At 40.6% G+C, this 16298-nt stretch overlaps 1 protein-coding gene across 3 annotated transcripts; it reads left to right on the plus strand.

Annotated features, from left to right (window-relative positions):
• The first annotated feature begins 710 nt into the window (after positions 1-710).
• LOC115364016 (tetratricopeptide repeat protein 39A) lies at positions 711-16236 on the plus strand. Of its 3 annotated transcripts, none has more exons than XM_030058418.1 (18): positions 711-996; positions 1807-1911; positions 2449-2580; positions 3078-3136; positions 4214-4281; positions 5383-5450; positions 5743-5842; positions 5948-6013; positions 6127-6235; positions 9107-9174; positions 11106-11165; positions 11484-11645; positions 12549-12640; positions 12751-12871; positions 12958-13069; positions 13216-13330; positions 14206-14322; positions 15199-16236. In XM_030058418.1, the coding sequence occupies exons 1-18, from the start codon at positions 968-970 to the stop codon at positions 15299-15301; spliced, it is 1686 nt and encodes a 561-aa protein (XP_029914278.1). In that variant the 5' UTR covers positions 711-967; the 3' UTR covers positions 15302-16236. The 3 variants fall into 3 exon arrangements, with proteins under 3 accessions (XP_029914278.1, XP_029914279.1, XP_029914280.1); XM_030058419.1 differs by having other exon boundaries at positions 5386-5450; XM_030058420.1 differs by having other exon boundaries at positions 981-996; positions 2490-2580.
• Positions 16237-16298: the final 62 nt, after the last annotated feature.

The following is a 16298-nucleotide window of genomic DNA, read 5'->3' on the forward strand; positions in this document are numbered from 1 at the left end:
AAACAGATGAATGAGCTCTGCTGCGCTCAACAAAACGCAACAGTTGTGCTAATTTCACAAAAATCAGCGATTACTTTGTCGGGTAAATGTGTGTGTGTGTTTTTTTTTTTTTTTTTTTTTATTCCAGTCTATGATATGATAAACATGTTTATCAGCTGGTTTCTCATGTCATGTCATCCAGTGTCTTCAAGGTGGACCACAACAGTCTACTGCATCTTTTAATTAAATGTCAGACTTCAAAGTATTACCTACTGTGTGACTGACTCTATTAGGCACCACTGCCTGATCTGTGTACACATATGCAGATATTCAGACATGGCTAATTTTTTGTTGAGCTAATTGGCCTGAAGGCTCTACAGGAAGCTTTGCATGCAGAGGTGGGAGTCATTTTGGCCGGTGTTTATTCTGTGAGTTTTCCTTATTTGCTCTTACACGTTTCACAGTCTACTAAGAGTCGACTGAGAAACCAGTGTGGCCTGTAGTCTACACACCTTATGCTGGTATGACAGCTCTCCATTTATTAGGCCACTACCTGGCATACTTACTGCTACAGTGTCCGACTGAGATTTCTTGGAGAATGTTCAAGTTAAACTGTAATTTGTGGGGGGGGTGAAAGTTAATCAAACTCCCAATCATGACATTAAAGTCCCCATTAAAGTGTCAGGGCTTGTGTGTGCGTGGCAGTGAACCTGTGTGTGCTGCAGAGGAGGAGCCAGGCTGCGCTCTCAGTGCGCACACTCCGACTGGGCACCGCAGATGAACGCGTCTCTTTACCTAGGAGCACCTCAAGTGAATTTCACACACAAGTCCTCAAAGCCCCCGTAACTTAATGCGAACTTGTGATCGGTCCTGTACCATTGGTTTGTCTCTGGAATCGAATCGATCGGTGAATTGGTTTGGCCAGCTCACCGCCGCTCCCACAGTCAGTTGTTAACAGGTGTTTGGGCACGCCGCCCGAGGAGAGAACATGTCCAATGGGAAAGACGCGACAGAAAAGTAAGTTTGGCAACTTTACTGAACCTTTAAATCATCACGACGCTCTTGCGGCTGAGAAATATCGACTTCAGCACTTGGTGATTGCACTCTGGCTTTGTAAATGGTGAAAAGTAGTCTCAATAGGAAAGAAAACAAACACCAAGGATTCACCAACTGAAGAAAACATTAATAAAACATTATTTCCTTATGTCATCTAAATCAATCTTAACTCGCTCTATTGTTGGTGTTGGTCATAATTGCTATTTCTCTTAAAGTAGTCTAATATCACATTTAATTAGGCGTAAGAAAGGAAGAAATGAAAAACACTCTTGATATGTTTATTCAGGAAATAAACACCTACAAAGACTGTGCTGTGACCTCTCATGTGCAGGTAGAGATGTGATAATTGCATCATATCAGTGCTGTATTACAGGAGCTGGGCCCTCTCTGATCTGTGATACTTTGCATAAGTTCAAAGGCAGCTGGATGTATGTAATGTCTGGCAGACTGAGAGGCATCTTGAACATTGCTGCTGACTGCCACCTGTTCCTGCCCGGACAACACATTCATCCTCTGTGTTCCCCAGTGGAATGACACCTGCACATGTTTGTGTGTGTGTGTGTGTGAGTGTGTGTGTTAACTGTGCACTGAGCAGCATTACCTCACCTCTGGGCCCCCCAGAGCACTCAGCACAGTCTTGGTTTGGATCTTAGCCCAGCAAATGGGGACATGAAAAGTTGCGTCAAAGGAGGTTGTGAATGCTCCTGATCTGTGGATGTAAATTAAAAGGCTAATCTTGTATGTTTGTGCGTGCTTTCCCACATGTATCAGCTCCTCACAGATGACCCTGAAAGAGAGTCTGGACGAGTGTATGGAGGCTCTGGACCTCTTCCTTAACAACCACTTCAACGAGAGCCTGGAGAGGCTGCGGCCACGGTAACAGAACAACAGCTATCCTCAGTCAGGTTTTCAACTGGCTGTTCATGTTGTTTAACTTCAGCTCATGTCAGGCTACAGAATTTAGCCTTTTGGGTTTTTTTCACATTAGCGGTATGTTTTAGCATGATGTCAGCAGTGTTGCTCTTCTGGTGTAAGCAAGTTTTGTCGGCGTGAAGTGTTGCACTTCCTGTCAGCCGAGGCATCGGGCCGGCCCTGGTAGGCTGTAGTCCTCCAGGATATGAAGTGTTTGCTGAAGCTGACGCCCAAGTCCTCGCTTGCTGAACACCCAACAGAAGAACAGCCCTGGAAAATAAACACTACAAACAAGGCAGAGTGGGGAGCTAGAGGAGATACAGATAGGGAGAATAAAGAGAATGAGACATTTACTGTTCTCTTATCTTTTTGCACGAGTAAAATGTGTTAGTCACACAGCAGCTATCCCACTGCCCCCCTCTCCCTCTCTCTTTCTCTTTCTCTCTGCATGCTTGCATATTTGTATGACGTTGATCCTGTGACTCCATGTTTCCTATGTAGAGCGAATGAGAGTATGTACCATGCTCTTATCTACGCTACAGTGCTGGAAATGCAGGCCATGATGACTTTCCAGCATGATGACATTAGCAACGCAGGAAACACCATGAAGAGTGCCCAGGAGGTCTGTCAGAGGTCAGCATGTCTCTCAGAGGAGACACACACTAAAGTTTGAAACAGTCTCACATCTCAATTCTAACAGCGTTTGGTAACAGCTTTCATGTAGCAGTGTAATTTTGAAAATGTTGCTATACTGCTGACTCATTTTAGCACTCAATTATGACATGACCTTAGTTCATTCATCTTGACAGCAGATAAACAGACATTTTTAGTCATTTAAAAGTCTCCAAATAATAATACAGTATTCTACAAAAGGACTAAACCACTGTACCAGCCAAAGTGTGTGGCTGGCCATTCGCTACACAATCCACCAGTCATTATAGGAAAATGACTGCATTTGCATGCTAAGTATCCCTGTCTCACCTCATGTTACAATTTGACTGAGTTTGCATAGGTTTGTGCCTAGAGACACTTTTACCGGGATGATCTTTTAAGGAAAAATAAGACCAATAAGACTCTGCCTTCTGTTGATACTGAAATGATGTTATGTGACCGTTTGTTTAATGCCTCAGGTTTCGACGGAAAAACCAAAGTTTGAGTCTCAAGTCCGCTGGGGATTCACTCACTGAAGGTAAAGATGTTATGTGTGCAACTCCTGCAGTGTGAAAGGAGAGAGCCGCACTGAAACCCTGTTATTACTTTAACAAAGTAAAGAGTTGTGATGTGCCCCTCATTTCTTGGTCCGTTGTACTGCTCGGTGCTGTTGTTTTCGTATTCCCACCGATGACTTGGCAAACATACGAGACATGACTTTGCAAGATATTTCCAGCGCAACTACAAGATAATTTGATTGCACAACATTTTTTGCCATCTAAAAAATCAGCAATAACCATCAGGTTCTGTTGTCAATCTCAATCAATCAATCAATCAATCAATGTATACACATATGTATGTATGTTTATATGTATGTATATGCAAGATTTCTGGTTCCCGATTGTAGTTAGAATAGTTTCTGTTTGTACGTTTTTTGTCCAAGAGTTGCAGTCCAAGTGGTTTTCTGCAGGTAAACAGTCAGTGAAATGTTGTGTGGACCTAAAACACCTACAAAAGTATTGATATTTGTATATTGTGTGGAGAAATGTTTGACTCGCGTAATAAAAGAAACAGAAACTGTACCAGAAATGGAAGTGAGCAGCCAGCAGATACACTGGAAACCCCAAAATACTGGCTCTTGCAACTAGAGGCCGAATCAGCGTCTGACGATAGCTGATGGGTCCTGAGGTTACAGTAGACCATAATGCAATGCGACCAGAAGATGTGCATTTTCGTAAGGGGTGCGACTTGGAGGAAGACCTGTCATTCCACTATCGTTATCAGAAGTGCTCTCTCTATAAACTCCAGCTAAAACAACAACAGGTTCAGGCCTATTCTTGAACATGCAGGAAAACTGAAATTAGAAGTAGGTGAGGTTTTAAGGGAAAGTGGGCACAACCAAAACACATAGTCATAAAAAACTTACATAACACACTGACTGAACAGCATAAATTGCTGATATCTAAAATTGTACAAATATTAGATGTTGGATTTTTCCTTTCTGTAATACTTGTTTACCTATGAGTGGTTTGCTTTATTGTTTATGATTTTTTGTGTGTGTGTCTGTGTGTGTCTGTGTCTGTGTCTGTGTGTGTGTGTGTCTGTGTGTTTGCAGAGCAGCTCCATGCTGAAGTGTGTTATGCTGAGTGCCAACTCCAGAGAGCTGCTCTCACTTTCCTACAGGTAGACAAACACACTTCCTCATGCCAGGAAGGAACTCTATATCCTCTCTTTAGCTTCCCTGTAAGCCTTCTGTGAAAATATATTAATTTATTACGTTTTTAACTGACAATGCACCAGACAGTGAGAAAAAGCCACCGCTCATCTGCAAGCTATATGCTTAGAAAAGGTGCTGGAGCTGAACTTAGGGACTAAGGAAAACAACAAAACAGAAGAAAAAAAATACAGGCAAACATTCTGTATGCCTGAAGAAGGTCTATGACCAAAAACTTGCAATAAACTTATATATGCACAGTGTTTTAGTGTGCGGTTGCTGTTTTGTTGTTTTCCAACTGACAATGCACCAAAATTTCCACTCTAGCCAAATTTTCAAGACTGAGTAGATCTGAGAAAAATGCCAAGAATTTTTTTACCTCAGTCATCTTAATCCTAAATCCCAATTTAAGTAACTTAATGTGAAAATGCCTTAAGAGATATTTTGTCCAAAGCTGAATGTGATATATTTAAGGAAAGCTTGTGCTGAAGTATATCTGATCATCAAAAGAACTCATGTGTAATTATAAATATTAAATTATCAGGGGGAGAAAGTGAAAACCCTAGATTTTGTTTGGTGCATTGATTCACACATGTGCCCTCTTTGCACCGAGTGGCCCCGATGGGATAAAATATCTGAGAGGAAGGTTCCTAAAATCTCACAAGAGAAAGGATGTATAATATAAGAGCAGAATTATGTGTACTTATATACATTTATAGACACAGTTATGTATAGTTAATTAAGGTTCTGCTCTAGTTAAGTCTAGCAGAGTCCAGTTTGCCAGCATGAGCAGCACCGGGACCCTGGCTCTGTTTGACCTAAATGGAACGTAACTTCAATTAATATTATTAATAACACCGGTGTTTACCTGCTATTTCATGTCAAAATGGCTGCTGTGAGAAACGTTTATTGCTCAAATTCATTTTGGATAACATCTGTAATGTCTTGTACATTTTTAGTCAGAGAGGTAAGGGAAAGCCAACACAAAATTAAGTTTACCCTCCTTGTAAAATGTGGAATATTTTACTTTATAAATAAAAAAGCAATTACTTTTTCATTTCCTTTTTTAGCAGGATGATAACATGGTGAGTTTTATCAAGGGAGGAATCAAAGTGCGCAACAGTTACCTGATTTACAAGTAAGTCTTCAAAGGAAAGGTAGGGAATACACTTTATGAATATCACATAATTGCCATGTAATGTGTTTATGCACTGATAGAGAGAATACAGTATCTGTCCTGCAGCTACTTGGTACAAGAGACTTTTCACACAGTTTTGAAAGTATTAATAAACATTTTATCATGTGGATGTATGCTGCTGTATGCTCGTCAATTTAGATATGCGTTTTTGCATAGTCAAATGCTGTTATGCTGTTATATAATTATGCTGTAATGTGTTAAATGATTGACGTAACTGCCTTTTATCACCCAGAGAGCTGCATTCATACATACAGTCTCATGACTCCGTCAAAGGACCAAGCCACATTCACTTAGAGGGCGGAATATTATTTGGAATAGGGGCGTTTAACTTGGTACGTCACACAAACATCCTGGAACACCACTGACCGACCAAAAATGTTGTCTGCACTCACGTTTACACCGAGCGGTTTGTCTATGAATTATTCTTTTATTTCCAGACTCTCTCCTTATTTCCTGCACGGATACTTAAAATTCTAGAGTTTGCGGGCTTCTCTGGGGACAAGGTAAGATATGAATTTGAATATCCTTCACACGTATTTAAGGACGTCATTACATCTCCGACGAGCCCAGTGGTTCACTCATGGGTGTGTTTCCTTTACTCTGCGGTCCTGTTCAGGAATACGGTCTGTCCCAGCTGCATGATGGTGCAACAGTGATGAATTTGCGCTCCATGCTGTGTGGCCTGCTGCTGCTCTGCTACTACACCTTCCTCACTTTCATACTAGGTACTCCTCTGCACCGCCTGCACACAATAAAGCTCTGTGAGCATGCAGATTATGTCAAAAACTGTTGAATGTTCCCCATTAGATCCTTTGCTTCCACCCATAATAGCCACATTCACCAACGCCATCCCACTTACACACACACACACCAAACCCTAAATAGTACTCTGAGTGAAAAATTGAAATAAAATGATAATACTAGCTAACTTCCCGACAGGCCAAGCACTCTCACAGGAAGTTAAAAGTTCAAATCTTTAAAGCGATTAAAATAATTGGGAAAACAATTGTATTTTTGAAAAAATACAGTTCAACACAGCAAATCAAATACCATTGTAACACATAAGTAAATAAAATGTATTAGTCATATATTAATATGTACTTTGTTGTCTGTGTGTGTGTAGGCCTGTAGCTATGAATTCAAACACAATCAATATACGTCTTTATATCCTAACTGACGTTTTAACAGATTGTTGCCATAGCAATAAAGCTCTCACCGCAGGCTTAGCCAGGGAGAGCGGTGGCTAACGCTCCCACCTCAAATGACTCCAGGCTTAATATTTATGCAACAGACAGGCTTAATTAGATTAGTCTAACAATCTAAGACTAGTCTCAGGCCAAGACTGGCCTTAAACTAAGTTCATGCAACTTGCCTCAGGACTAATCTGAACTAATAATCATTTGTCTGTGTTAAACTGGAGAAAATGCAGTGCCATCCCAACACTGATTTCAGCTAAACAGTTACAAACAGTTGCTAATCAAATCATTTGGATTTAGAAAAAAAAAGGTAATTGTGGATAGAATCGGCATAAAAGTGAAAAGAAATATCATGTTTACAGATTAAATCTCCCAAAGGTTGCATGTACTAAGAAAATAAAATTGACCCCGGAGTGGAGCCTTGAGGCCCTCCACCTGTTACAGTGGAAGATGGTGAAGGAAAATTTGCACTAAGCATTGAAAATTTCCTGTTATAAGCTTTAAGTAAGAGGAAAACCAGTTTAAAGCATTTCTATACCAACTCACTATCTATTTATTAAAACAACTTGTCATCTGTGTTAGAGACACAACATTAGGATTATCAGTAGTGACCTGAAGATGCAGTTTCTCTAATGAGTTGCTAATGAAGGCCTGACTGAAGCATTTGAAAAATCAGTTTCCTTCACCATGTCCAGTAGCTGTATGGTAACTCCATTATCTCAAAATTATCTTAAAATTTTGGCTTTAAAGGAGATTTAGGTAGATAGGTTGGGGATAGACCGAAGTATCGGGCTGATAGCTGGCATTTTAAGTTAACTGACAGATATCTGCACTCACAAGGCCAGTAATCAAAAAATTAAATAAAAAATCAAACAAAATTAAAAACAAGTTATTTTTCATGTGCTGCAGACACAGTGAATATCTGCTTCAGGAAACAGAGACAAAGCAGACAAAAACATTAGTGTTAAATGTTCATTTAAGTTCAGCAATTTTGAGCCTCATTGGTTACTATCATTAAATTACTGTATTTTACCAGATGCAAAAAAAAACAAAAAACAAAAAACAAACAAAAAAAAACCCAACAGCAACAACAATTAAAGAAAACATGATATCGTCATTATATATTTGCCACCAGCCACCCCGCTGTCTAAATATAGGCATTGGCCACTGAAAAAAACATATCGGTTAAGCCAGGGGTGTCAAACTGGTGCCATGGAGGGCCGAGAGGCTGCAGGTTTTCATTCCAACCAAAATCTCCACCAGGTGATTTCACTGATTTCCTCACCTCCAAGCAGAGAGAAGGAACTAATCAGTGAAATCACCTGATGGAGTTTTCGGTTGGAATGAAAACCTGCAGCCTCTCGGCCCTCCATGGCACCAGTTTGACACCCCTGGGTTAAGCTCTACAAATCAGCCTGTAATTACCCACAACTGAGGTGTCTGGAACATTTTTTTGAGAGGTTTAACTCGGGCATGTTGAAAATAATCAGGGACACAGCCAGAGGAAAGCAAGATGATTATAATAAAATAGGGGAAAGTGCCCTCTAAAATGTCCAAAGCAGGTTTATACTGGAAACGCTGTCCATGATAGAGGTGTTGTTTTATGGGTCATCTGAAGCTCTTGCTCTACTGTCTGATTTTAAGACAGCCGCAAATCTTCCAAATATATTTAATAGACATGCAGTTGTGTTTCCTTCCAATCACATTAATCGTGTGAGTGGATCTGAAAAAGAGAACAGTATCGAGTGATTGGTAAAAAACGTGACAGGGTCATGCATGTATACAGCAGAGCAGACATGTCAGCAGTGAAGTGAGACAACTGTAGACATTTTTCCTTCAAATATGTAAGTAAAGTATGTGACTCTGTTGTGTAACAGCTTGACCAACAGCATCAAAGAAAATACATCTGTGATCTGAGATTAAAAAAAAAAAAAACTCCTCCAACTTGAGAGCGTAAAAATTGGGTTCAGTGTGGCTGTGGTCATGTGTCGGGCTGTAAACATCTTGAAACATCTTGAGGTAACTGTTTGAAAAAAATCTGAAGAAGGCTTCTTAGATAGATCAACAAGAATGTTAAAGGCACCCACAGTAACAACTGTCATGGTTGAGCACACGAGTGAAAAGAAAGCAGCATTTATATGGGGGTTATCAGTTTTTCTGTGACATTCTACTGTTGTGTGTTTGTGAGAGGACATGGGTGGTTGTGTGCATGTCTTTGTGTGTATATATGAACTTTCATCACAGAATATGTGGCAAAAAAAAAAAAAACCTTCAAAGGCAGCTTTTTCACGCAAAAATAAATAAAAAGCCTTTATGTAGCTGGCTACATCATTCTAAAATATTAAAAAGAGCGTATCACAGACCTTCATCTCAGAATGTGTCTCCTCCCTCTCCTCTCAGGGACAGGTGAGGGAGACGTGGCTGACGCCGAGCAGCTGCTGAAACCTTTCCGGCTTCGCTACCCACGGGTGAGTGGCACTAAACATCATCTATTCAGAAGACAGATTACTTAAAAGGATTAAAAAAAAAAAAAAAAAGTCTAGGCAAACCTTGTTTAGCTGGAACCCCACTGCAGTGTGAACTCTGCTATGTCATGTCTCTAGCGTGCATTTTCATGTGTACAGTTGTGCCTGGCAGTTTGTGAACCCTTTAGAATTCTCTCTATTTTTTGTATAAATATGACCCTAAGCATGATCAGATTTTCACACAAGTCCTAAAAATAGATAAAGGGAATGAAATTAAACAAATGAGACAAAAACATTGAACTCATTTATTTATTCATTGGGGAAAAATATCTGATCTTGCATATTTGTGTAAGGCAAAAGTATGTGAATGTTTGTTTGACTTCTCCAAAAGCTGATGGAGTCAGCTGCTTCAGTTAAGGTGATGAGATTGGCGGGTTGTTGTCCTGCCAGCACACAAAGTCTTGTTACTGACCAAGTCTGATTGGTGTAAACAACTCTCCCTGGACCTTAGAAGAAGCATGACAGAGAAACACAAAGCTGGAAAGGGTGAAGGAAAAAATTATGAGAGGGTGAAACTAATGGAGGAAATTCAGGACTGCTGCGAAGTGAGGTTTCTGCAACGATCACACCAAGAGGACAATGTCCTTGATACTGTAACCTATAATAAGGCTGTGGTAAATGTCACAGCTGAAGAAGCTATAAATTGTCTTTCTTAACTGAATACATCCCTACACACCCTACAACTACACCAGACGACACCAAATTGTTGTAGTTCGAAATACAACTTATTATTTCTTACATGTGCACACTACATGCTACATGCATACTTCAGCATTAGGGGTGGGGTCGAGCACTCACTTACTTAGGGAGGACATTTAGTTCTCTTGGCTCTCCCTGCTCAGGCGGTCCAGCAAAAAAGAAAAAAAGGTCTAACGCTCCACTCGACAAAAAGTGTTTGCTGTTCTGCAAATTTCTCAAAAACACATGTACATTTTAGCTCTGCATGTTTTTAATACGTTACAACAGCAAGCATCTTTAATGTTAATGCAAAATTAACGCCTGGACTCTCAGACTCTCTTTTGCCCTTTTTTCTTCCCTCCTGCACCATGCAATGATGATGTTTCCGATAGACTAGACCCTGAAACGGAGTGAGAGTTATCTGCTTCACCCTCCTCTCACCTGGCAGTCTCTCACTCCAACCTGAGTTCAGCCTTATACTCAATATTTCCTTCTCTCCACCTGCCACCTATAATTCCTCACACTATTATTCTTACAGTGTTCCTCCCGTTCAGTGTTTCAACTCAGCTTTCACACCTTTGTGGTCTTATATCAGCACTTTGTCATAAGTTTCTCTGTCCATTCACATTGCTTTTCTTTTTCTCTTGCTCTCTCCACCTTTCAACCACACTTTTTTTCACTGCATTCCTGCTTTTCCTCCTCTGCCTCTTAAATTCTTCCACACCCTGTCTCTTACACGCAGATTTTTATTTTCACCTGGTACATTCTCTCACTCCACCTTCCACACACAATCCCTCCTGTACCTACAATTCTTCCTTCCTCCCATCCTTTCGTCATTTAACTTAGACTCGTGACTCCCGTACCTTCGCGCTATCAGTCCTACCGCTCACATTCTTGCACATTAGCAATCCCTGTTTCCACTCCACCTACTACCTACATGTCTGCCCAGCCCAGAGAGCAAACTCAACACTGTGTGACACAATGTGTACCAGTACAATGTGACAATGTCTTGACCAAACACCATCAAGAATAATTGGTGGACTGAGTGGACGCTGCCTGATAGAGGAATTTTACACTCAGTAAACATGTTAGAGATCACATTGTTGAGCACAGGATAGTATGTTTTTCAACTCTGTTCTGTGCAAAACACTGAGAATGAGATTTTATGAACCATCATTTCTCCCTCCTCTATCCAGGGAGCGATATTCCTGTTCTTTGCAGGCAGGACGGAGGAGATCAAGGGGAACATTGATGAGGTATGCATGGCTTTAAAGAACAACACCAAAGTTGTGTTTCCTGTACATTTAATGTTTTAACATGTGCCAGTTGTGGGATTTTTTGCCTCCATGAGCCTTATATCACAGTATCCCTTAGTGGCATAAGTGGCCCAGGGAAGGATGAGTTCATGTACTTTGGTGGTGTTAGTGCTGTGTCTTACCGCTGAGCTACACAGGACCAATGCCCAAAGTTAATCTTTAACAGACAAAAGTTCCTCAAATGCATTGCCAACTTAATCTTTATTGCCTTTGTGATCCTGTTTTAAAAAAAATGATGTAATGCTGCTACACCAACAGGCGGTGAAACTCTTTGAGGACGGCTGCAAGGCCCAGCATGCCTGGAAGCAGTTTCACCACATGTGCTACTGGGAGCTGATGTGGTGCTTCACCTACAAGCGAGTTTGGAAGATGGCCTATTTCTATGCAGACCTGCTGAGCCAGGAGAGCCGCTGGTCCAAGGTAGGCCACACGGCAGGGCCACAGCTGATCTGAATGTGTGAATCTATCTGTCTATCTGTGTGAGTGTATATTTTAAAGGTGCACTATGTAAAATTGTATTATGACAAAAATGTGAAATAAGCACACACTCTGAAGGGTGAGTCTAAATGGTTGTAAATGCTTGTTCCACATTTTGCCAGTTGAGTCCATGTGGCCTTTACTTCAACCCTCAGATTTGCATGGTCCTCCTTTAATATTGAATTAGCCAGTCGGCTGACCTGTATGTTGACCAGTAGTGGTGTAATAAGTCATTCACTGCATTGATGCTGCAAGTAGAAATTCAGCCGCATTGATCTGCTGAAAGACATGAGCAAAATGAATCACTTTGACTTCGGCTGAATCGATGAAATGCTTTAAATCAAATCATTCAGACATCAAATCAAGACAATCCAATGTTGTAGTGCAGAATAGCAACTTTTTTGTGTTATTTTTATTAGAATAAGAAATGATTAAGTAATTATTTCCTTTATTTTTTATTTTTTCACATTTCCAAAGATATAGAAAAATTTTACCTTAATGCACATTTACTAATAGATATGAAATTTTGGAAAAAAGTATTGCATCAAATCCTTGACTCCAATAGTGGATTACAAATCAAACTGAATCATTCAAAAACAAAACAAAACAAAACAAAACAAAACAAAACAAAAAACCTTCTCAAATCAAATTGACAAACAGTGAATCAAGAATTAAATTGAAGACCTGTTAAGCCAAACACACACACTCTTATTGAGAGTTCGATACGAAACTGTGGGGTTTCTGGTTTCGTCAGTCCATCTGCTCATGTCTGTCTCTTTGAGTTACCAAAGAAGGTGGATTGTGGAACTGGACAAAATGAATGAATCCTCTTTTTTTCTCCCGCAGGCCATGTATGTGTACATGAAGGCTGCTTGCCTCAGCATGCTGCCTGTGGATGAGGCCAGGCCTTTTGGGGAGAACGAGATAGAGCTTTTTAGGTATATAAATTATATATTATATGTATATTAATATTGTCTTATTTACTGCATTGTCAGTCAACTCCTTGTTCCTTTCCAATTTTGTTTTTATTCTTCCCCTGTGCCTTCAGACAGGTGCCCTCCTTCAAGCAGAAGATAGCAGGGAAGTCACCCCCAACAGAGAAGTTTGCCATCCGCAAAGCCAGGCGCTACAAAGCGCAGTGCCCGGCCAGGCTGCCAGTGCCGGTGCTGGTAAGGCTGCTCAAAGGGCCACTGGCGCTGTGTTTGACTGAAATAACTTCGTAATGCATTTTACCTTCCATTATGCTTCATTACAGGAGATGATGTACATGTGGAATGGTTTCACCATGATCCGCAAGCGACCAGAGCTGACTGAGGGCATGATGCAGACACTGGTGGAGGCAGAACGCACCCTACTGGAGAGCCCTGGTAATACAACACATCACACCCCAGGAACCGGGGCAGTCAGAATTACAACGGGCAAAGCACCTCACCTGTAAACATTAATCTGTCTCTGCTGTGTGGATACATTATGATCAGGGTTGTGATGATGGTGGCCATTTCCTCTTCCACAGAGAATGAGTATTCAGTGGATGACCGCTGTGTGATCCACCTGCTGATGGGTCTGTGTCTGAAGAACCAGGGCAAGGCCCAGGCGGCTGAGGACTGCTTCAACAAGGTGTATGCCAGGTGAGCCCTGGGGGATTCATCCCACTTGCTCACACCATAAAACAAGTAGAGAAACCTGCTGCTTGAAAGCCATTCATTTTCTGTGATTAGAGAAACAGGCAGTGCTTTCTGCAGTGATCTGATTTCCTTGGCTGCCTGCATGGAAAGTATGAACATGAATAGAGTGATGTGCCCTGAGAGGATAGTGCAGAGCATGTTCTTGTCTATCCATCACTGTTTTAATTGGAGGCTGAAGTGGGAAAGGAGGCCCAGAGATCAGGGGAGATGGAGACCTAAGACATGCTGTGATGAAATTGTTTATTATTATTTATCATTAGAAGTGGCTAGACTTGGGTTTAAAATTCAAGATTTCACACCATCCACACAAAATCCAAAAAGGTTGTCTGAAACCCTCCCAAAAAGACCTCAGCTTTGTATTGCTTGACTTTAATCGAAATCCTAACTGCAGCGTTTCCTAATGTCTGTCCTTTACTTAAAAGATGTATCAACCGTGTAACATTTGCTTAGAGTTTATAAAGCCCTCTTAACTCACCCATCAAGTTATATTGTTAATATTTACATGGCTCATGAGCATCACAGAGTACACTTTGCTGAAATCACACCTCTCATGACGTTTCCCAAGACTAAAACACATGTGTTGATGTAAACAGAAAGAGTTTGACCTCAAATCTTGTGAGAATTATGTACCTATGTATACCGGGCTGTTTCTCCTCCAATCATTTCAGCAGAAAAATTAATGTTATAGACTCAGCTGATGGCATTATATTTTTTATGCAAGCATTACTGGTGATTTGGAATGCCTTTTTAAAAGCAGATGAATTTATTTGATGTATGATTAAATTTACATTGTGCCGCATCGTCCTCTGTGTCTTCAGTGAAAAGAAGATCAGGTTTGACCACTACTTGGTGCCCAACTCTCTGCTGGAGCTCAGTCTGCTTTACATAGACCAGGGCAGGAGGGACGAGGCGGTCAGAGTACTGCGGAAAGCCAAGTGAGTTTTTCCTTTACAGCAGCTTCATTACTGCATGCAAGGACTACAGCGCAGTCACATCCTGTCACATTTTTCAAGTGAGATGATGATCGATCGTGCATTTTCAAGAGCAGGCATGACTTTTCTGCAGAGTTTGGCTACATGAGAAACTTGAATCCCCAGACACCAAACCTTAGCAAGGCATGCAAAGTCTAAGCCAACCCCCACCCCACCCCAAAAAAATCAAACAGTTTTAGAGCTACCAATGCCTATTTTGTGCCAGTATTCAATATCTTTAAATTTTTGGTTCAAAAATATAGAAGAATTCTGTGTTTTCCAGTGACAGAGTGGAAAAGCCTCTTAAATAGCACGTAAGAGGCTTTTCCGCCTTTAGTCTTTGTTTTGTCTGACTCATTTTTGACTTGTTAATTTTAGGTAGCCCCATTTTTGTTAAGTCCTTTGAGACAGGTTTGTCAAGGGCTATATAAATAAATGAACTTAAACTTGAATATCTAGAATCATGTGACACTAAAACTTGACTGAAACCCAGACAAATGATTTTTTGATTTTTTTTTTTTTTTTTTGTCGGATTAGCAGCCGTTTAAGACAGTGTGGCACCATCACACCGATTCTGGTTGCAGGGAAGTTCTGGGACAGATCAAGAAGTCATTCACAAAAAGCATTATGGAACAATTAAATGAATACATGAAATGTGGAAAGACACGGGCTGTATGTTGCCATGCTCGGGGGACCTCCATCATTTCTGCGGTGGGCAATGCTGACAGATAATTATCCGATACCTAATTAAAGGCTAAGACAGGCCTGATACGTTGCTCTAACACAAATACTTACAAGTGTACAGTATTCCTCAACCCTCTGTGCTGTTTGGCCTTTCAGAAACAACTACAAAGATTACTCCATGGAGTCTCGTACACACTTCAGGGTGCACGCCGCTCTTGCCAAACTCAAGGCCGACCAGGAGGAGATCACTCATCTATAAGTCGACACGTTTCCTCATGGCGGACGACGCTGCCCACACTGGACTCTCTCTCTCTCCACACCCCAGCGCTCAAATGGACTGGTTTTACCTTATACCCATTTTTACTAAGTGAATCATGGGTATTTTATTGCCGTGTTTACTAGGTTGCATACCTTGTCAGTGTCCGATACATCGCTCGGCAAAAGTGCAGCACGTTAGAATTTACAAGATCCTGATGCCTGATTGGTTTCCAAGGGGCTGGTGTCTGATGGAGCTTTAACTTAATTGCAAATCATTAGCTTACACACAGACTTTCATATATACTTTCACACACACACAAATATATTAATGTGTGTGTGTGTGTGTGTTAAAGTAAATATGAAAGTCTGCGTGTAAACATACATATGTGTGCGTTGTTTTTATGGACAATGTTTTAATTTAATGTTTACACTGAAAATTTAGGAACACTAAATCTTAATAACTGATTGAAAGCCACACAAAATGGCCATTATCCCTATGAATGTATATAATGCTTTACTTGAATAGCTTTACATGATTATTACATCCCTGAGTACTTTTACTATACTGTGCTGTAGAAAGGTGTTTTGGAATGAGGAACCTCATAAGGTGTTAAACATTCAGGTATTTCCTGCAGAAATGCACAAAGTACACAAAACTATTAAACTTATTAAAAACAAAAAACACAGTAGTTTCCAGGCTTGAGTAAATTCCACCTGTGGCCCCAGTCTGCAGTCAGTGTTCTTATAGTGCTAATGAGAAGCAGCAACTGTTTACTGTGGCTCTAAACTCACTTTCTGGAGAAGTGTTTGCATTGATCCATATTCAGTTGTTTGTCTAAGCATATCTGAATCGGTGCATGCACTTTCCAAAGTAGTTTTTACTGACTGTACAAAAATTACGTTTACAAAATAAAGTCAGCATTTCACCATCTGCCATAATGCATTGTCTCTCCAATCATGTCAAAAGTACTATCTTTATGATGTTTGTCATCTGATAA

The sequence above is a fragment of the Myripristis murdjan genome, chromosome 8 (genome assembly GCF_902150065.1).
Source record: "Myripristis murdjan chromosome 8, fMyrMur1.1, whole genome shotgun sequence".
NCBI lineage: Eukaryota > Metazoa > Chordata > Actinopteri > Holocentriformes > Holocentridae > Myripristis > Myripristis murdjan.